Source organism: Alosa pseudoharengus, unplaced genomic scaffold (assembly GCF_046254945.1).
Source record: "Alosa pseudoharengus isolate Yale_2024_CS ecotype anadromous, Long Island Sound unplaced genomic scaffold, YU_APseudo_1.1 YU_APseudo_1.1_scf_2, whole genome shotgun sequence".
Classification (NCBI taxonomy): domain Eukaryota; kingdom Metazoa; phylum Chordata; class Actinopteri; order Clupeiformes; family Clupeidae; genus Alosa; species Alosa pseudoharengus.
This window is the reverse complement of record NW_027468663.1, coordinates 11101681-11124360: the sequence shown is the minus strand read 5'-3', so window position 1 is coordinate 11124360 and position 22680 is coordinate 11101681. Positions and strand designations below refer to the sequence as shown.

The window sequence follows — 22680 nt, the reverse complement described above, 5'->3', positions numbered from 1 at the left end:
AGCCAATCAAATGAAATGCGTGCGACTTCCTGAAAATATTTACCAATCGGTTCATGACTTTAAATAAATAGGCGGGGTTTTTATTCAGGAAGACGGGTCAGAGTGAGGTGGGGATGTGCGAGCAATCATTTAGCTAGCGTGCTAACGGTGAAGTCTATTTGCAGGTTAGCAAACTGTTTTTAAGGATCACTACACAGGTCCAACTCTGACAACGAGAATGGATATAAGTTAACGATGACTGGAGAGAAAAAGAAGAAAAAGCGGCTGAACCGCAGCATTCTTCTGGCTAAGAAAATCATAATAAAAGATGGAGGCAGTGTGAGTTAAATATTTATTTTACCTACTGTTAGCAAGCTATCAACTAATGTTAGCATGTCTTGTTGTTTAGCTAGGAAAATAGGCGTATGGGCAGAGAATGTAAACGGGCTCTGGTATGGGTTAGATTGTCATGATAGCTTGACGATTTAGCCAGCTAGCTTGGTGTTGTCAGCTGGGTAATCGACTGTTGCTCAGAATCGGAGGTTGTAAGCATAAATTATGATGTTATGGTAGCCAGACAACCATAGATTTGGACATGTCTCGAACTATCTTGCTGTGGTTACAGCATTGTTATCCAGATGGCAGCTAAAATGATGTGCCCGAAGCCTGCAAGTTAATTAACGTAACGTTAACGTTTTGGTGGCTAGCTAGCTACCCTGGGCAACATAGCCAGTGTTTGGTTTGAGTAGCTGTCAGTATGCATTTAGATGAGATCAAACTCATTTTTCCATTTGGATTTTGGAAATTTTTGCTCTTAATTGACAGAAGTCATCCTAGCATAATAACAAGAGATGTGAAACGCTTTCCAGCCTTTATAGTTACTGAGCAATCTGTCCAATAACGTTAGGCATCCAGGGTGTGTTTCTTAGCAGACGAGGATGTTGTGCTAATTTAGTTGGCTAGCTGAATGGACTTGCGTTAATATGTTAGCTAGTGGGTTGCCATCTATAATACAATTAAGTCAGTTGAAAGGGGATTACTTTAAAGTATCCCCTAGATAACACTATAGGTACTTGTTCAGAAGCAGTGTTGTTTCCGATTATTTCAGCTTTTGGAGTAGACTACGTCGGCAGAGTCGTGGAACACCTGTTTGTCAACTCAAACTTGGCTATGGCTGGCTAGAATTGGCTTGCTAACTAGCTACGTTACAGAAAGCACAAGTTACGTAAATCGATGCGACGGGTGATACTTTGCCACTAAAAAAAATAAATGTAGGTCCATATTTTCAGTGTGACATTACAGCGGCATAATACAGAAGAACACCTGTAATCACATTGCCATATTATTCAATGTGACTCATGCAAAATATCAACCTAAGCCTAACGTTATAGTGTCAAGTAGAAGTAGAAAGAAGGTTACCACATTCTTTCTCAAATGTCATGAGAGTATGGCATTCAAATAAGTGGACTGTGTTGTTAACTTTAGTGTCAGGATGTATTTAAACTGCAATTCAATGTGCATCACTGTTAATCCTGGCTTTGTAAAATAAACTGAGTTATTTGTTGTTCTTAGTCAAATGGTGGTCAGGTCATTCACACCAAGCATGACACCACCACACTTCACATAGAAATGCTGAACTGCTGTTCTCTCAACTGCTTTATGAGCCTGGTCATTATTCAAATGTGTATGGTGGCAGTTTATTCCGATCAAGTTTTAAAAACCTGTGCCCTCTGCCACACACGCACACACACACATACACATCAACATACAGGTAATGGATATGTGTGAACACAAAACTGAGGAAACAGCAAGGAGGTTGAGATGTATGTATAGTACAAGTGTGCTAGTGGATATGATATGGATCCATAGTGCAAGAGTTTCAACAAGTGTTCAGTTTTAAACAGATGTGGAAAGGAGCCATTCCCTAATAATTCGTGCCTGTGAAGGGTAGCGGGTAATGGTCATGTTAGAACGTGACATGTTTGGTTTGCTGCTGTGCCACACCACACCTGAGCCCTGCTTCTTGTGTCGCTCACATTTGGGAATGACAACAACAAAAAAACGTTAAAACCTCTCCTTTCTTTGTGTTGTTTGAGTCTAGAGAGCTGTCTGCCCTACTTTTGTGTGAGTCTGTGTCACTCTGTCCATGGTTTTCAGTATCCTCATACCCTTTCCCGGAGGATTTCAAAAAGCCTAAGTGATACTCACCCTGTTGGAATGTTGCGTGTAAAGGAACTTGGGAAGCCTGCTGAATATGTAGAATGTTTTAGCTTATTTGTTGTATTGTGTGTCTGTTGCTAATTGGTGCTCTTTTGCTGTGCCCTAGCCACAGGGGATTGGAGAGCCCAGCGTGTACCATGCCGTGGTGGTCATCTTCCTGGAGTTTTTCGCCTGGGGTCTGCTCACCACTCCCATGCTCACGGTAAAACCACATGGCCTCACTTGCACAACCTCACCCTGTCTCCAGCCACTTTCCATTTCCTGTCAGAGCGATGTGCCAACAGGCAGCCTCACTGTCACAAACACCCACCCACTCACTCAACCACTCATCCATCCACCAAAGCAGCCTGCCGCTGATTCTGAAATGGGTCCAATCCGGTCCTCATTCGGCCCGACTCGGTAGATCCATGCAGGATCTGAACCAGAGCCGCCAAGAGCTGCCACTGTCTGCTGCTGTCCACGTCACCCTGCCTGCGGCTAGCCCTGCTTCGACCCTGGGCACCGGCCCCAGCTCATTTCCCCCTCTGCCTGTGTGGAATCATGAATGTGGTCCCACTAACGCCTATGAATAATTGAATCCTAATCAAATGGAGAGGGCTGCATGACGCACGGGTGGGTTTTGTTGATGAAAAAGCCTGGCGTGTTGGCAAGGGCTTTAGTGCTGCTAATGGCTCAAGCAATATTAGAGAGAAACATCAAACAAGCCTATTGTCAGAAGCTCCATCCATTTATGTCAGGAGCTGAAGTGGGAAATGCCTAGTGTTTGCACCGGACCGATGAGCAGCGAGGTGCTGACACTATGGAGCTGCCTGCTCACTAGATCTGATGACTGTTGTTCAGGTGGCTCAGATTGATGAAGTAGTTTTTAGCGGACGCTATCTCTGTTCAAGAATTAAAACACTTCTCAAGATGAGTAACGGAGGAGTCTTCATAAAACTTCTATTAGCATCACCACTCTTGTAAACAATTCTTCTCTCTCTCTCTCTCTCTCTCTCTCTCTCTCAGCTTGCTGTTTTTTTTTTCCACTCTCTTTCTCTCTCTTTCTTGCCCTCTGTTGTGAATGTCCTGTGTTGTAAATGGAAAGGATTTGCGTTTTGGCAGCTAAAGCTAGAGTGGTTGCTGATCCCCACACACACCACCACACACTTAGGATTGTCACTACCAGATAGTACTTGGCATCTTAAGTCTGTAATCCCCTTTTCCCTCTTGAAATCAGATTATCAACAGATGTGTGTTGATAGCACGTCTACTGCAAGGTGTGCTCCCTTTCACAGGGTTTAATCGTTTTATCTTTTACCGAGAATTTTACTATCTTTCCCAGCACTTCAGCCTCATACTTATCTAAAGGAAAATGTTGGTGTTTTAGTAATCATTGGTTGCATTACATTGACTAATGCTGTTCATTTCAGTGGCACACTTTAGTTGCCACTGGCATCTGCCACTAGCATCTGCTGTCTGCTGTTTGGCAAAACTTAATTAGTATATTCAGACACTGTAGCAGGTGGTGAATACATTTTTGACAACACCAGTAGTTTCCAATCCGGGAACTTGGTGCACAACCCAGGTAGCTATAGTAGTTATACAGGCAGTCACATACCTCTGTTTCCCTCGGGCGCTTTCTGTAAAATTCAAACACTACATTTATACTGTTTCTTAAACATGCAAAGGGGTGTTTGGCACCAATCAACGGAGAAAATAATCTCACTCGGCAAGTGTTAATATTAAAAATATTTAGAATATTTTTTTTTTAAAACCACTTTGAACATCAGCCCAAATGATCCTGTTTGTCTTCACCATCATGAGTAAAGGAACATGGATGGGGCTCTTCACAGACAGTGATGCATGTTGCCACCATTCTATGTGTTTGCTGCTTGTACTCATGTACTTTTCCGTGAAAGAGCCTTGGATTCATGTCAGTGGAAACACTTGACTTTGTCTGTGTGTGTTTAGTGAAAGTGACCGAGGTTGCCTCAGAGATCATTAACCAACACTCAGTTGAATAGGGCATTTCTTTGTCTGGATGAAGTAGGCTACTCACTGAATGGAGGGCAAAAAAGTGCTAGCACACATGCTGCATCTCATACCTGGCTAGGGGAAATAAGAGAGGATTGTGCTAGTCTCACTCACGTGTTCATTTGGCATACCAAGGATAGATAGGTATTATGATAACGTGTGTAAGACAGGGCCTGGGGGAAACCTTGATATGTGGTATTTTCCTGTTGTTACTTGCTCCTTGGAAACTTGGACTTTAATCATGTGATGCTACGAGCTGTGTTTTACACCCCACCCATATTTAGCACCTATGTGACCTGAATAACCGCTACTCTCAGCTGGGTTGTTATTTGGGAAATGGAGCTTGTGAGGTATTTGTTGTGTAGTCAACCATTTTTTTCTTCTTTGTTGTTTCAGGTTTTACATCAGACATTCCCTCAGCACACATTCCTGATGAATGGCCTTATTCATGGAGTCAAGGTGAGAGAACCAAGCTTTCTCCCCCTTTCCCTCTCTCTCCCTCTCTCTTTCTCACGGGAACAGATAAGGTCATTCACCCCATCAAACCTCTGCCAGTGGGCCTTGTATTTTACTCTGATAAGTAGCCATGGCCTCCCGCAAACTGTTGTTCTCCTTAGTAATGTTGGACAGGACATTTTAACACCCACTGTTAAAAATCAACACTCTATGGCCATCTCTAACTTGTAGAAGAGGCCAATGACACTTGAATCCTGACACAGAACTTTGTATGCTCCATCAAATGCAAGAGGGGTCCACTAAGGATTGAGGCATATTTATGACGTAGGCTCGTGCATGACCATCTGTGAAAGTTTAGTTAAATGTCAGTTAAATGCTACTACTTTGGGTGCTGCATTTTAAAGGGTAGTAGTATATGATGGGGTGTATGATTGTGTGAGAGAGAGAGAAAGTTAGACCGGTGCATATGTAGTGTCTTGTTTTCAGGTTCATTTTAACAGTTGAAGTGTAACCCTTTAGTCCAAGCTGAGAGGTGATTGTGGAGGTGGACTAGTCTGTAGTTCTGGTTTGTTTGTTTGTTTGCTTGTTTGTTTTAACGGCACCCTCCTGTATTGTCAGGGTCTGCTGTCGTTCCTGAGCGCGCCGCTGATCGGAGCGCTCTCAGACGTATGGGGCCGCAAGTCCTTCCTGCTGCTCACTGTTTTCTTCACCTGTGCACCCATCCCCCTCATGAAGATCAGTCCTTGGTGAGTGGCACACACACACACACACACACACACACACACACACACACACACACACACACACGCGCACCTGCGCCCATCCCCCTCATGGAGATCAGTCCCTGGTGAGTGGCACACACACACACACACACACACACACACACACACACACACACACACACACACACACACACACACACACACACACACACACACAGAGAGAGAAACCATGCACATATAACATACAGTACACCAGAGTTAGTGAGCGGAGCGCGAGCGAGCTAGGAGCGGAGCGGATGGAATTTTGTTGGAGCGCTTTTTTATTCAGAGGCCAGAGCGGCCGCTTTGTCCCGCTGCATTTTCGCTCCGATACCGCTCGCACCACGAGTCAGAGGCATGCCCAGATCCACCCTGAACTCAAGTCTTCATAGTGTAACCAAGACCGCTACAATTCAAAACAAACATATTGACCTAACGGATTCGGCATAGCCGGAGCTTTGTCAAGAGAAGCTTTTACAGGTTAGCATTCAGAATCAGGGGAGAGAATACAGATCACTAAAACAGCGTACACTAGGCATGTCAAACACACACACACACACACACACACACACACACACACACACACACACACACTACACATACAGGGGTGGACGCAACCCCCCACACAAAAAGGATCACACACGAGGAAGACCTAAAAGGGTAACACGCTACACTAAAACACGGACATTAAAACAGTAAATAAAGGCATTAACACACACAAACCCCCAGAGTTCTCCCCCGTATCCCAGAATGCATTGTCCCAGAGTACGTAGCACATAGTCCAGCGTGCCGACGTTACAGTAAGTTCGTTGGGGATGAAGTAGCTAAATATTTTAGAAAGGAAACTGAAAGTCTAAGGGCTTACAAGCGTAGTATTCCTACAAAACAACTAGATACTAACAATGTAGAGCAAGAACAACTATGTGCTGACACTGTTCCAGTGAGATGTATTTTGGAATTTAAGAAGACACATTTCGCGGAAGCATGCTAAGGAGAGCAAAGAAAAACGTGAGCAATTTGAATAGCCTGTGCTTTAAGTAAGGCTGAAGTAAAACTCGGATGCTAAACCTGTATTATTTAGGCAATTAATCCCACGTATCCCTTTAGTTTTAGGCTTATGTGTATTTGCGTTGGCAAGCTTGTTCATTGTTGCACTGTCGGTGTTGCATTAGGCTATCTTTTACAATACATGTAACATTGCCATTGCTCTTAGTTCTTTGGAATTTAAGTTTTTTTTAAGGTGACAATTCGGCTTGTAGATTATTTCTCCCTCCTTTACATTGGAGCGAGCGTGGAGTGATTTCACTGGAGCGGGAGGATTTTGAAGTGGAGCGGGGAGCGAAATTGAGCGGAGCGACCTGACGTGAATTTGAGCGGAGTAGTGGCCGAGTGAACAGCCACCTGAGCGAGGAGCGGGATATTCGCACCGCTCAGCTCCGCTCACTAGCTCTGCAGTACACACTTATCCATCTGTGCAGCTCTCGAGCAGTGTCTTGATCATGCTGATAAAGAAACCCAAACTATTTTAAAGGCGGAACTGATATTTACGTCTCATTATCTGTGAATAGAATCTTACTGCACAATTAATTTTACATCGCCACTGTTACACGCTAACTTTTAATGAAGTGATATCACAACAAACATTTTTACTACTATAGAATATAAAACATATTATTTATTTTTACTACTATAGAATATAAAACAAATTTAGTATGTTTTACTGCTGATTTAGTATGGTGTGTGAATTAATAGGATGACCAAGTATGCTGTGATGCTTGATTAATTAATTAATTAAATGTTTTCTTTCCAATGTAACAAGGCCTTTGTAATACAAAGCCTTTGGAAGACTCTTGATTGACTCCAGGCAGGTGAATGGTGTGTTTGATCTGATGAGGTGTTTAATATGTTTCAGGTGGTACTTTGCCGTTATTTCCATGTCGGGCGTCTTTGCGGTCACCTTCTCTGTCATCTTTGCATATGTAGCTGACATCACGCAGGAGCATGAGAGGAGCACTGCCTATGGTTTGGTGAGTTGAAGGCCGACGGTCGGCTGCTGTCTGACTCTATATTACAGTCGCTATATCACTGTGCTCTTATTACTGAATTTAGCTGGGTTTTAGCAAAAGAGTGACACTTATAATACATGCATGCTACATAAAAACCTCCCATGTCAATACTTCTGGTTTACATAGAGGTATGATACAGTGGATTATTTAATCTTTATTGCTTTATTGCCTGACACATACTGATATGGAATGTGAGGGACATTATTTGATATTTTCCCAAGTTGGGACAATGTAATAGTCATTAGACATGTGATGGGATCGGTTGAACAGACTTGAGTGAAGTCCTGATGTGGTTTGTTGTTGGTTATTCAAAGTTCCCATTTGCGCGTGACTTGCAACTATGTTGCCTCAGTTTCCTTTGGTAACTAGAGTGATGCCAGTCTTTCTTGAGAATGTTACAAACCTGAAACATCATCAGGCCCAATAAAGCTGTTTTGTGTCAGTGTGTTTTGTCTTGGGTGTCCTAGGGTAAATCCTCCTACATAGACAGTCAAGCATCCCAATCCTAATAAAATATATCCTGTGCATTTGTTAGTTGGTAGGCTACCGTAAGATCTAGCTTCATGTAGCAAGACATTCTAATATATCATCTGTTTGGACATATGTGCTCTGAGTCCATTTGAAATTGGTTATCCAGGCCAAAATAGAGGCTGTAATTTACACTGATTCTGCGACAGCTAAGGGGGGTTGTTAGGCACGACGCGCTAGCGGAGTTAAGCAAGTAATGGTAGCGCAGTAATATAGAACGAAATGCGGTCAAGGTGTATCATTCAGCCAATCACAATCAAGGACCGGAACTATCAGTTTTAGAAAGGAGAATTGAAGTCTCTGTGTAAAACTAACAGCAAATATACCTGATGGGTGCAGACTGGGGGAAGAGCCTTTATGGTAGTGTGGGGTCTACAGAGTTGTGGTTCTGTGCCTCTGTGGTTTGTCATTACGTAAGTGCAGACTATTGTGTCCTACAAAACCTTCACAGTTGTTTTTATTTAGCCTAATTCTTGCCTGCCCTGATGTGGCCCCTCTGGACCCCTGTAGGTATCTGCCACGTTTGCGGCCAGCCTAGTGACGAGCCCAGCCATCGGGGCGTACCTGTCACAGGCGTACGGTGACACGCTGGTGGTGATCCTGGCCACGGCCATTGCCCTGCTGGACATCTGCTTCATCCTGGTGGCCGTGCCCGAGTCCCTGCCGGAGAAAATGAGGCCCGCCTCGTGGGGGGCACCCATCTCCTGGGAGCAGGCCGACCCCTTCGCTGTGAGTAGCATCCTCCTGGGAGGCCTTACTGACCTTGTTCCTGGTCTCTGGGTGTGCAAAGCAGTCACTAAGCAGGTTTTATGGATTGGTCAAGGTGTGTGTGTGTGTGTGTAATAACCACACACTCCAACTGTGAGGGATGGTTCCAAATAGACACACAATGTTTTCCACCATAACAGTCTTATGTCTCCGTCTCTGTCTCCCTGCCCTGCTTAGTCGCTGCGGAAAGTTGGTCAGGACTCCACTGTCCTGCTCATCTGCATCACAGTCTTCCTGTCCTATCTCCCTGAGGCCGGCCAGTACTCCAGCTTCTTCCTTTATCTCCGACAGGTGAAGTTCAAGCAACACGGTCAGATACTTAAACTGACTCACATTCGCTTACTTCCCCACTCAGACTTTGACACAAACAAATTCACAATACACTTTGGATTCACAATAGTACACTGGATGGACACAAAAATCTTATTGATACTGACCATATCTAGACTTTAAGACATTGGTTTGAATTCATGTCTGAATTGTGTATTAGTTAGTTAGTTTCTGTACCCTGATGTGAAGTTTTTACGAGGCAGAACATTTGTAGAGTTAACTGCAGCTGAAGTACCACTTTGAAGCGTACACACATATTAGGCTTCTCAAGTTAGGATGGAAATCTCATTATGTATACGAATGTATAGATTGTATAGACCTTCCACACTGAAAAAAAAAGTTCTTTGAATTTACATGATTTTAATGTGTACATCGGTCCCACATAATCAGAATGTGTCCAGCTGACACAATTTTTACACTTTTGTTCTAGTTAATCGTTTCTTGTAAAACCTACACATTGAAATCACATTGTATTACATAAAAAAATCATGTTGAATGAAGATAATACCTTCATATTTATGTAATACCAATGTATTGTGTAATGCTAAAGTAATTTTATCATGTCAATAGTAATAGATTGTAAAAGGTACTTCTAACTTCATTTATTAATGCTAAAAAAATAAACTCTTGAAGTTTTATGTCCCTATAGTACCAGAACAGTGTCTTTTAACTGTTTTTTTTTCTAGAATTGCAGACATATGTTATACATCTTTTTACTGAAAAGAGTCAAGTCAGTTTAGTAGTCAATTTTTATTGAAAGCAACATGAAATACACAGTATTGTTTTTTATCCAGCAATTGACAAATGGAAAAAAGTGCAGCAAACATCACAGGGAGAGGAGGGAGAGGAGAAAGATAGAGGAGTGAGAGAGGAAGAGGAGAGAGAGAAGTGAGAGAGGGAGAGAAGAGAAAGAAAGTGAGAGATCAGGCCTGAAGACTGATGGACCAGATTCAAAGATGACTGACCAAAAGGTGACATTTCTAGTTCCTAAAATAAAGATAATGAATAATTAATAATAATAAAAAAACATCCACAAAAAGATTCCATGACCCGTGGTCACTCAGCCATTGATAGTCCTTTCAGGTTTCAACATAGTAAAAACAGTATTTCTTTTTCAAAAAATAAAAATGGAAAGTCATTCACTGAAACAGGTTGTTCTTTAACCAACCTTGGGAGTTTGCCTTCATCCAGCTCCATGAAGATTTTTTGCAATGCCTCAAAGGTGTATCTAAGCACGGGCAGGTACATGAGGTTATCAACTCCGACATCATAGTGACAGCTAACGGCCATGTAGATCTGTCAAAACTTTATTCCTTGGAGTACGACCCCAATGTCCTCTGGTTCACTTGACTCATGTTCTCTCAGGACATAAACCTCAGCAGTTGTCTTCAATGACATCAACTTCATCCATGCCCTGAATTAGGCAGACAAATGCACATAACAGTAAGAAAATGAGACCCTCTAACAAAGCCCTATTGAGAAATGAATGTGAAAAATAGACATGTTCATGTACATACCACATATTCCTGCACAAAGTTTTCAGGATCTTCCCCCGTGTAGATACAGAGTCCCTTCAGGAGACACTCGGCCAGCATCTATATCACACTGAAATAAAAACATTATTGATTAGCACGTTAATCCAAGTTTCATTTAAGTCAGCCACTGTTGTAAACGGCCATATGATAAAAAGAAAAAAAAAGTTAGACGAATACAATAGATAGATAGATAGATAGATACTTTATTCTTCCCGAGATCATCACAAATTTTAGGATGTGATGAATAATAGAATAATAATAGAACAATATGTGAAGAAGTATCAATATCAACATGATCAAAAATATTAGCCTCTGTAAGGTTAGCATGATTAAAACTCTGCATTACTCACATCAGTAATTTGCTTAATCATTGCTTGGAGACAGGAACTTGGATTGAAGTGGGACAATTGTGATTCTTTTGAAATTCCGTGTTGATCTGAAATAAGATTAGCAGGAAGAAAATTAGTTTCATACCATCACACATACGACAGTGCCAGACAAAACATACTCATACTGCACCACACATCTGGCATAACAGCCATTTATTGATGTATAAGACATTCATTTTATCAACAGTAAATTCATAAATAAATAAAAGATCAAACTTCAGTGACTTCAAACAGTAACATCACTACATCTTAGACTCAGTAACAAAAAAGTTGTATGCGTACACTTTACTGCCTGTTTTTTTGCCTGCACAAACAAATCAAAATATTTATATTTCATATTTTCATCATATGGGGAGACAACTTCCTAGGGCTAAACGTTTTTGGATGCTATAATGTAAATTTGCAAATGGCTTTTTGTCCACGTGGCTATGCTAGCTTGCTTTTAGGCAGCCATTTGCTGGCAACACACTTGGCGCACACAGGCTAACAGGCTTTTCACTCACATACAACTTATTATGCTTCAAACGTGATCAAATTAATGGACTGTACCAAACCAACCCCAATTTAGCTTTACAATGATTTATGTATTTTTCCAACCGCCCAACAGATGCAGCTAACTGGTTGGTTAGGCTAACGTTAACTTGGTAAAAAGAAACGGACCAAAAAATAATACAAAGACATCAAGGGTCAACTTTGCAACACTGTAATACTGTAAGAAAACAGCTAGGAGATTTATTGTCTAATATAACATGATCATAAGGTTGATAAACTTACCCTTCAGTAGGCTAATTCGATTTGCCATTCTCTCTTCCACTTCAGTCACTGATGATAGATATCCAAACTTTAACGGTCAAACCATGCTTCAAACACTTCTTCTTCTACTACTATGTATTGTTTTAATGACACATTACAGCCACCTGCTGCTCTGGAGTATGTCTGAACTTGAAATTTTCACTTTCGATCAACACAAGAAAAATGTCTACATCCAGCATTCAAAATTATCTCTTGAAATCTACTTAATTAAAACACGTTTTCAAGCGGAATATAAAACAATCATGTTGCATATATCAAATTAATTTGTGTCAAATCAAAGACCCCCTATTTCCATTTTTTTCAGTGCATTTATCATACATTTTGTCCTGTTTAAATGAATGGCCTGGATGTGGACCATTGTACACTTTGTCCAGCCATGTTGACCTGTTGTCTTGTCTAACTCTGACAGGCACTGGCCTCAGGCTCTGAGTGTAAACACACCCTGTAGTGTTATGTGCTTAGGAACTAGTTGGGCCAGATTTTGACCATGTGGTGCCATCATGTTTGCTGTAACAGCAGGCTGGATAGTGTTACAAGCCACACCACTCAAAACCCCCTTTCTCTGTCCAGTGACAGTTTTTGCTCTTCTCAAAGGGTTTAAGTGCACACACCTCACTAATATTGGTAATGAATGATTTATATGTTTTGCTTTTGATGTATTTTATTAAATGAGTTTTGCTCATTTTAGTATTTTTAAAATGATGCTGTTGATGGCACTTCAGTGTGTTCACAATAAGGTATTACTAACAAAAATAAAATATAAAACAAACATGGTGATTGTATGGTGTGATAAATGATCTATGATATATCATATGATGCGACAAATGGTATGATATGATGAGATGATCTGTGCAGGACAGGTTTGCGTCCATTTTTGTAGGTTGTGCAGCCTAATCCCCGCATTGTCTCCCGCAGGTCATAGGGTTCTCGTCAGAAACGGTTGCTGCCTTCATTGCTGTGGTGGGAATCCTCTCCATCCTGGCTCAGGTGGGTTTGGTGCCTGGGGGACTTTCTCTCTCGGTGTGTGTGTGTGTGTGTATGTGTTGCATCTTGTAACCTAAGAAGTGATGTACTACTTACTAAAGCCGCATTCTGCGTGTTCCAGACGGTGGTGTTGGGAATCCTGATGAGATCCATAGGGAATAAAAACACTATTCTCCTGGGTCTGGGCTTTCAGATCCTGCAGCTAGCCTGGTACGGCTTTGGCTCCCAGCCCTGGTGAGTGTCAATGCTGTCAGTACTGTAGTAACACTTCTGGAATTTGGCCACTAGAGGGCAGAAGTTGTCAGGCTGTCTGAAATATGTTCCTGTTGAGTGGTGCAGACACTCTGAAAAGTCACTGAAGCTGATATTGATGTGTAAATGAAGCTGATATAGAGTGGACCTGGGATTCATCTATGCTGATTATCTGCAACAGTGTATTCATTGTTTACCCTAAGCATTCAGCAGCGGTGCACCACCGCAAAATCTTCACGTGATAAGCAATATCACAGGAAAAGACATTCACTTGCACACTGTAAAAGCACAACAGCCAGTCATCTTGATTTTTTTTTCTTCTTTTTTTGTAATCATCGGCAAAGTTATAAGAGCATCAAATCTGCACGGAACCTCTCGTTATTCAGGACCTCTACATAAATGTTACATTTCAGATGATTCAGATGTAGCAGGTGCTCTGAAATAGGCAGACAATTATGGCTCTCAGATTGGGTGTTGCTCAACCTGTTTATTTTTGCCGTGAATGTCAAGTCAAGTCAAGTTTATTTATATAGCGCATTTCATACACAGAGGTCATTCAACGTGCTTTACATAAACAAAACCAAACAATGATATCAAATAAAAGCATAGAAGGGCAGTATAGTCAAAGAATAGTTCAAAAGGTAAAGATCCTAATAAAAAGAAAACATAAAACACACAGAGTAAAATCATTTAAAAATAAAGAATAATTAGTAAGAAGAAGACTGTTTATAAAAAAAACTGTTTATAGTAGATCTATTTCTAGCTCAACTTATCTGATCCAAAGCCTTCTGGTAGACTGTCTTTTGCTAAATGCCTTCTCCTCTCCTACTGCATCAAAAATGGGAAGGATATGAATCACAAAGTTTCTCTGATTGGTGCGACTTATTGTGGTAATGCAATTCTTTTTGTTGATTGGATTTTTCCCCTCTGTGGTCAACTCTTGGAAGTAACATTTTGTCAATCTAGCTGTCAATTTATTGTTTTTAGGTAGGCTAATTTGTTGAAGAGTGGCCTATGCCATTAACTTACATTTTAAATAATAATATTCTCAGTTGTGCCATTTCAATTTTTACATACATTTCTAAGAATAATGTAAGTTCATGATTAAGAAAAGAAAAACATGTCTAATCCTGTCTAAAATGGTACTAAGGTTTTTCTGCAGTAATCTTTTTTACACAGCAAATGCCTTAAAGGAGAACTTGGCAACTATTTCAACGTAATAAACCCGTTTAGAAATCATTTGGATGGTTAAATGACCTGTTCCGGTGAAAATGGTGACTTTCCCCGCTGCGCCTAGCGTCCCCAGGCAGAAAACCAACCTTGCAACATTGAGACTACTGTCCCGGAAAGAGAAGTGAGAAACAAGAAACTCGTTTTAAATCGTGTTTCTTACCTTGTAACATCCACATAGTTCTGCCAAACTTATGCTAACCATTCGCTAGCTTGTAAACAAATCCATGTGCTTTATTGTTACCTTTTCCCACAGTTTGAAATAGCATAATGCACAATTTCTCCAGCAGAGGGGGAAATCCTGCCAAGTTTCCCTTTAAATCTGTTAGAGGTTATGTCATACAGTACCCTCCAGAATTATTGGCATTATTTTGCTTGCTTTAAGGTGACATTAAAGTGATATAAACCTATTTAAGATAATGTCGTGGTTTATGTGAGAACAAGATTAGATGGCACTCTGTAAACAAAGTCACGTTAGACCTAGCTCCATTCCTCGTTTAGTTAGTGCAGCAGTTTTGTAGTCTGAATTCTTGCTGTTAGCAGAGGGATAGCATCAGAAAGACAAATGTTGATATTTCCCAGTGTTTTGGGTGAGAAACCTGGGAAATCTCCCTTACTTTCAGTGCTCATAGCATTTGCCCCCTCCACCATAATTCTCATTAAGCATATAATAGACTCATTAGGGGTTCTTTTCAGTCATTCTTTTATGTACGCCAAACCCACCTAAAGTGTTTCGTGCCAAAGAGCGCAATTTTCATTTCATCTGACAATAGACCACAATACCAGACTGTACCATTCAGTAACTCCTGCCATTTACATTTGTAATTAAATGACTGGAAAGGCTTTGGCATGCCCTCTAAATAATCTATTAGCAGTCACATTTGAAGATTTTTTGGGGGACTTGGTGACCCCAAGATGATACTTTTTTCTTTTGCCTCTCTTGCCATCCTCCATACTGTGCGTGGGGGCAAGATAACCATGGGTCTTTGTCCAAGCATGTTTGTCACATTTCCAGTTGATTAAAACCTTTTAATTATTATTTTAATTGTAAATATGGGCATTTTCAAGGATACAAGGATACAAGGAAGTTTATTGTCACATGCATATAGTTACTGGAAGTAAGAAATGCAGTGAAATTATGTCTGGTGTCAGCCTATTTGTGCATTAATGGGGGGGGGGGGGTAAAAAGTGCAGTAGAAGAGGGGTTTAGTAGATTAAGTGGCAAGGGCTGCATAAAAAAGGTGGGGGAGGATTGGGATTGGGTGGGGGGCACCAACAAGGAGCACCCAAGAGCAACAGGGGCAAGGAAAAACTCCCTTACCAAGGAAGAAACCTTGGGCAGATCCACGGCTCAAGGGGCTAACCCAACTGCCAGGGGTCTTGGTGTGTGTGTTGGGGGGATGACAAGGGAGATGGGATAGTGTGCTGTGTATGTGGGGAGAGGGCAGTGTGCAATATGTGTGTTGGAGAAGCTTCCTCATGAGACAATGTGCTGTGTATTGGGGGGGGGGGGCAGTGTGCTGTAAGTATGTTGGGGACGTGTGTTGGAGAAGCTTCCTGATGAAATAATGTGCTGTGTATGTAGGGGAGGGGGGGGGGGCAGGGACTTACTATTGCAAGCAGAGTACTGTATGTATGATGTATGTGAGTAATGACAGTGAAGATGTGTGTGTGTGTGGGCGGGAGGGGAGTGGAGCAGTGACTGTGTGTGTGTGTGTGTGTAGTGTGTGTGTGTGGGTAGGTGGGGGCAGTGTGCTGTAAGTATGTAGAGGATGTGTGTTGGAGAAGATCCTGAAGACAATGTGCTGTGTATGTAGGGAGGGGGGGCAGTGTGCAGCAAGTATGTAGAGGAGGCTTACTGTAGCAAGCAGTGTGCTGTATGTATGTGAAGTGATGACAGTGATGATGTAAGTGTGTGTGTTGGGGATGGGGGTGGGGGGGGGCAGAAAGGCTAGGCAATCAAGGACATGGGTATCATTTTCAATGAAGTACCTAGTTTGTATAGCCAATTCATGACTTACAAATGTCAACTTTCTTTTTATTTAAATTTAGTTTATTCTCTTGTCCTCCCATGTTGAAAAAATACTTGGGGATTTAGCTTCTGTGTCACTTTATTTTCATACTTTAGTGCAGCGTTTCTCAAACTGTGGGTCATGTGGGAGACATGCCAGGTGGGGCGCCAACTGACTGAGTTTTTTTATTTTTTTTTTTATCTGTAGCCTGGGCCCAGGTAGCACCCGATGCGCAATGGACGCACTGTGTTATTCACAGGGAAGGCGTGTCAAGGCAGCTTAGTTAGTCCCGACCTACATGAGATTTTGAATGTTGTTGTGAGAGTGGTGAATTTCATCAAAACCCGGCCCTTAAAACCGCGTCTATTCTCCGCACTTTGCGAAGAGATGGTAGCTGACCAAAAGGCTGTACTGTTTCACAGCGAGGCAAGGTGGCTTTCCCGAGGTAAAGTGCTGTCGCGCGTGTTTGAGCTCCGAGTCGCCTCTTCTTGGAGGAAGAGCGCATGTTTAAATCTGCAAGCACGTTTACTAATGAACATTTCTTGACGAAGCTGGCCTATCTTAGCGATATATTTGATATATCTTAGCGATACATTTGAGTTAAATGTCCAGTTACAAGGCAAAGACAAGCACCTACCTCACCTAGCAAATAAGATTACTGCATTCACCAAAAAAACTTGAGTATGGGACAGGCGCCTCGATCGCGACAGTATTATGCCTTTGAGATTTCTGAGCGAAATCGCTGAAACGTCTGATTGGGAGGCACTCTTGTGATCCCATGTAGACCCCAAACAGTAGGCCTACATCACATCCCTGCAAAGTTTATTTCAAAAATATTTCCCAACTAGCAGTGCTCAGTATGACTGGATTATGGATCCATTTAATGCAGCATGTTGGTATTTCATTGAATATATTGTACAATGCTGTAAAATGGCCTATGCTTCCTAATATGTTGCTGGAAAACAGAAATATGTGTATGTATTTATTTATTATTATATCTGCAGCACCAGCTGATTTTAACTCTGTTGAAGAGGATATATTTAGAACTTGTCATTATTTCAATAAATTTGACAATTTTAAGCTTGACCTACCACTGTCCTAGAGCGATGAGGGACAGGTGGGGCTCGAGAATGCCCCCTTGATCAAAGTGGGGAATGAAAGAAAAAGTTTGAGAACCACTGATCTAGTTTGTTAACTACCACAGTCACGAGTTGGGTCGCGATAGTCTATCATTTTTAAAAAGTGGGTCCCCAGAAAAAAAGTTTGAGAAACACTGCTTTAGTGAAAAAGAAAGTCATGAACTACTTCTGTAAGTTCATACAGCAGTAGCTTAAAGAAGTTGAATATAAATAGGGAAATGCTTCTGTTACATTTTGTATGGAAGATTTTCTAGGGGTGCCAATATTTGTGGTCAATCTGTTTTTGTTAAAAATATTATTTCTTTATGTGATTTTCCTTTTTCTCAGAATAAATTAGCTTCCCTTTAAGGTTGAATTTTTCCTCATTGTTTTCATTGTGAGATTACAATGCTAGAACTGCTGGAAAATCTTCTCGGGGAAAATATTATGAAAAATGAATATCATTGTTCTTCTAAAAATAACCATGGTCTATGTTGATAGTCCTTAGTCCTTAGTCATAGTCCTGCCTCTGTAAATGGGAGCATATCAAGGTGGCTTGAACCAAGCCATACACAATTCGAACCATACACAAGCCAATCAATAATGCTGCTTCAGGAGTATCTGATTGATTGATAGATTGACTCAAATATCAACATCTTTGAATCGATCACTGAGCGTTCATTAAAACAGTTTTTTTTTTTAATTCCCACAAAGGCTTGTTGGCACGCCCATTCACTGAAGCTGTTTATCTTTCACTTTTGTGTTTGGTTGGTATGTCTGTTTCGTTGTTTCATTTGTCATTTTTGGCTTAGTTCAGCTTGGCAGAGTTTGCCTGACTGAAAGCTGTGTTTAGTTTAGATAGCCTGCTGTGTTGTCCCATCTCTTTAGCACACAATGGCACAACATTAACTCTAAACATGAATGTAAGATGCTAAATGGTGTCTTTTGACAATATAGTTGGGGATGTGGCTTTTCTTACCATATGTTGGTGTGTTCCAACCTGAACAGAAACAGCATTGGCTGTGCTGCTAGCAGACCAGATGGTTGGTTTGTATGACCTCTACTTGAGCACATTCCATCAAAAGTAACTTTGAATTAGTTGCTCATTAAAGACATAGTTCAGAAAATGACAAGTGGGCATCCAAACACCTGATTAAGTTTAATTGGTTTGATCAGTGTGTGTGACTCAGTCCAAATGTGATTTAAATCTTAAAAAGAATTAATGTTTAAATGTCTTTGTTCTTTCAGGATGATGTGGGCAGCTGGGGCAGTGGCTGCCATGTCAAGCATCACATTCCCTGCCATCAGTGCCATTGTGTCCCGCAACGCAGACCCCGACCAACAAGGTTCGATCACACTGCCATCACTCTCTCTCTGTTTCTCTCTCACACACACACACACACACTCGCTCGCTCGCTCACTCACTCGTGCGTGTGTGCAAACTAGAGCCATCCACACTACTGTATCTACTGGGGCCTCAAACCAAAACCCCCTCTACCAGCCACACGTTTCACCACGCTAGCCACAGAAGCAATAACAACTTTAGACACACACACACACACACACACACACACACACACACACACACACACACACACACACACACACACACACACACCTGCACCAATCACCCTCATGAAGATCAGTCCCTGGTGAGTGACCCACATACACACACACACACACACACACACAGAAACCATGCACATATAACATACACACACACACACATACATCTGTGCAGCTCTCGAGCAGTGTCTTGATCATCCTGATAAAGAAACAAGAAACTATTTTAAAAAAGCAGAACTAATGTTTCTGAAAAGAATCTTACTGCACTGTTAGTTTACAGTACATGGCCACTGTTACAACTTCAGACGCTTTAACACACACACACACACACACACACACACACACACACACACACACAACCAACCCATCTTATTCACAAACTACTAACACAGTCATGGTTGTAGGATCAAAACCAACACTTAGCTCCAAACCGTGCTCTGGCCCTAGACAAATACCTGTAGCCCAAGAACAGCTGAGATAGGAGAAATGACGCAGCCTGTGTTTGTCCCTCCAGGTGTAGTCCAGGGGATGATCACAGGTATCCGAGGCTTGTGCAACGGCCTGGGTCCCGCGCTGTATGGCTTTGTCTTCTACCTGTTCCACGTGGAGCTCAACGAGATGGACCCAGCTGAGAGCCCTGACAAAGGGTCCAAGCCCAACATGGCCAACCCCACAGACGAGGTGAGGAGCCAGGGCAGCCACCACAGGCACAGAGGCCCTGCTGTCGGGTCGATTTGTCCCTCAGAAAAGGGGACTTGTTTGATCCTCGTGAGAAAGTGGCCGTTTAAAAGTGTGTTGTGTTTCTTGTCAGTTAAATGAGGACCATTTTAGAATGAGGTTTTTTTTTTTTTTTTCTAAAACAATTAGGTCGTAAATCCATAATATGTAAACATCATGGATTGATTGAATTGAATGTAATACATGTTTTTGGTAAAACTGCGTCCTCTATTGTCATTTACAATTGTTGTGCTTTAAGATACTCACTCTCTCTCTCTCTCTCTCTCTCTCTCTGTCTCTCTGTCTCTCTGTCTCTCTCTCTCTCTCTCTCTCTCTCTCCCTCTCCCCTCACCTGCAGAGTGCCATCATCCCGGGACCTCCCTTCCTGTTCGGCGCCTGCTCCGTGCTGCTCTCCCTGCTCGTGGCGCTCTTCATCCCTGAGCACAACGGCGTGAGCATGCGGCCGGGCGGCTACAAGAAGCACAACAACGGCGCCCAGAGTCATGGGCACGGCCCGCAGGGCGGCATCTGCGAGGGCAAGGAGCCACTGCTGGAGGACAGCTGCGTATAACCCCTGCCACTAACACCCCACAGGCTGGGGTCCATGGGGTCGGTGGCGGTGGTTATAAAGGGTGTCGGGAGTGGATCAATAGGGTGTTTTTTCAGTTTGTTTTGTTATGTATGTTTGTTTGTTTGTTTGTTTGTTTAGGGTGGGACAGGGAAGGGTAAGCCTCAGCCTCAGGCCAACAGAGGAGGGTGGAGGAGAGAAGAGGATGCAACACCCATCCTTCACTCACCCCACCTCCCAAGCTGGTTCTGGCAACGCTCCTTTGCTCTGGCGAGAGACTTCCACAGACTCTACTGGGCCCTTCTCGGCCACCTATAAGCTAAGACGTGTGACAGAGCGCTGGCGCTGTGAGAGCCAGTGCAGGGAACAAGGAGGCTGGGCAGAGCACCAGCCGCAGCAGCAGTGGGGGGGGCGAGCCAGGAGCTTCAGCTCACTGAAGGACGTGCCCTTGGCCTTGGAGCAACCAGGAAGTGGATACTTGGGTGTCAAGGCTCACATTTGAGAGGCGCCTGCAGAAGCTTAAATGATGTATTTCAGTCGAAGGTTATCGACATAAGTTTAATATAGACTTTTGTGGCTGGTTCTATTGTTTTTCCCACCCTCTTTTTTAAAAAAAAGATCAGACCCACAGACCATACAATGATGTTACGGTTCTTTATCCAGAGACTCAAAAAGTAACAGTTAACGTATTGGTGAGCTCCACTGTCGACACTGGTTGTGAGCCAAAACGTCACCTGCCACTTTGTTAAGGTTTTGGTATTAACATTTCATAGGATCGGTGGTGCTGATGTTTGAGTAGAAATTGTTCATATCCTGCGGATTTTTTTTTTTTTTTCTTCTTCAAAGCAGTACAGCAGAGCACACAATAGATAACATTTTATACTGTGAGAGTTTAGTCTATTTGATACAAACACAGCTTGTTTCGGAGATCTGAGTTCTATTGTTTTTCCCACACCACTGGTCTGATCCTGCCAGGAACATGGGTAAAGTTAGTCAGAGCCGAACTGCTACCACCGTCTCTCCCTCTCTCTTAGACACCGAATTAATGTCAGTTTGTTCCCATTTGTCTGTTCTCCTTCGAGGATGGCTGTGTCAAATGTTTTTATTTAAAAGGAAAAGTTGCCTTTTAATTGATTTCATGTTGATATTACCTAACCTGAATGAAGACTTATGCTCTGAGAAGGGTGAGTAATTGTTGATATATATCGCTCCCATCGGAGCTCACATACTCTTTAGTCTAATTCGTGTCCACCTAAATGACCTCCGCTCCCCAATCGCTGGGCCTTCTTACGTGTGTGCGTGTGCGTGTGTGTGTTTGCGTGTGCACGTCTGTGTGTCTGTGTCTGGGCTCATGCATTTCCCATCACAAGCCAACAGGCTCCCCGTCATTCTGGTTCTCATTGTGAGCACTGATGTTGTCAGTAAGTCTCAGTGGATGGTTAGATTGGATGAAGGAGTACATCATCACCATGCTGCTGCAGTAGAACGTAAAAGGTTACATGTTCTGTGGTATAAATCTACAAATGTGATATTTTGAGTAGACAATTAACCATTTCAAGGATTCGTATGTAATCAGCTTCAAAGATACTCTGCATCTTCTGTGCACTGTCTTTGGATAGAAGTGATATTTCAATTACTGTATTTAATCTTAACTGTTGGTGTATATTTGAACAATTGACTTTCCTACATTGAACCTCAAGTGCATTGAAATGGCTCACATAGCTACATCACAAACACTGCAGTAGGTAACACACCTGAGAAGGTTGTTTCTTTGTTTTGTTTTACATGGTTTTGTGCCATATGCTTATTTTTGTTGTTTTGTATGTTGTGTTTATTTTTTTGTAGATTTATTTTTTATTATTATACATTTTTATGCATTGTTGGTGCCATTTCCATTCCCTTCAGGGAACCAAATCACTGACAACATTAATGAGGAAACAAATAGTACAGTTTGAGGTGGACCGTGTGTCGCTTGCTTGTGCTTAACACATTGGAAATAACATTTTGTGGCCTGATTTGATATTTAATTGATATTTACCCTGAGATCTTTGAATGTTACAGAAAGCTTAAACATTAAACCACAATTTTGTGCTCACTTTATTATGTTTTAACACCGAGAAAGCTAGAACAGCTTTGTGTTCAGGGGGATATGGACTTTTTTTTTGTAGTGATGCAACTGGACATTATTGCCTGCTTTCCTCTAAGTCTGGTTTGTGGCCCAAAACTAGAAAAAAAGAAAGAAAAAATTACCTTTCTTTGTGCCTAAGTTTATCAAAACTCTTGAATAGCAGGAACACGTTGGAAGTTGTGAACATGTTGTAAATATTGGGGATCTAATGACAAACTATTTATTAAAATTTAATGACATTGACCTA

The 22680-nt window shown here is 42.0% G+C and overlaps 1 protein-coding gene and 1 long non-coding RNA gene across 4 annotated transcripts; one reads left to right on the top strand and one right to left on the bottom strand.

Annotated features, from left to right (window-relative positions):
- Positions 1-114: 114 nt before the first annotated feature.
- slc71a1-2 (solute carrier family 71 member 1-2) lies at positions 115-22680 on the top strand. Of its 3 annotated transcripts, XM_076293699.1 has the most exons (13): positions 115-318; positions 2306-2401; positions 4609-4671; positions 5287-5414; positions 7342-7456; positions 8534-8752; positions 8969-9082; positions 12774-12845; positions 12964-13076; positions 18703-18800; positions 19535-19701; positions 20096-20346; positions 20447-22680. In XM_076293699.1, the coding sequence occupies exons 1-12, from the start codon at positions 235-237 to the stop codon at positions 20306-20308; spliced, it is 1482 nt and encodes a 493-aa protein (XP_076149814.1). In that variant the 5' UTR covers positions 115-234; the 3' UTR covers positions 20309-20346; positions 20447-22680. The 3 variants fall into 3 exon arrangements, with proteins under 3 accessions (XP_076149814.1, XP_076149815.1, XP_076149812.1); XM_076293700.1 differs by having other exon boundaries at positions 2312-2401; positions 20096-22680; XM_076293697.1 differs by having other exon boundaries at positions 20096-22680.
- On the bottom strand, positions 9857-11942 carry LOC143133815 (uncharacterized). The gene is made up of 4 exons (XR_012988558.1): positions 11820-11942; positions 11007-11092; positions 10639-10726; positions 9857-10535 (listed from the first exon to the last, which is right to left on the bottom strand). It is a non-coding gene; the product is annotated as an uncharacterized LOC143133815 (long non-coding RNA).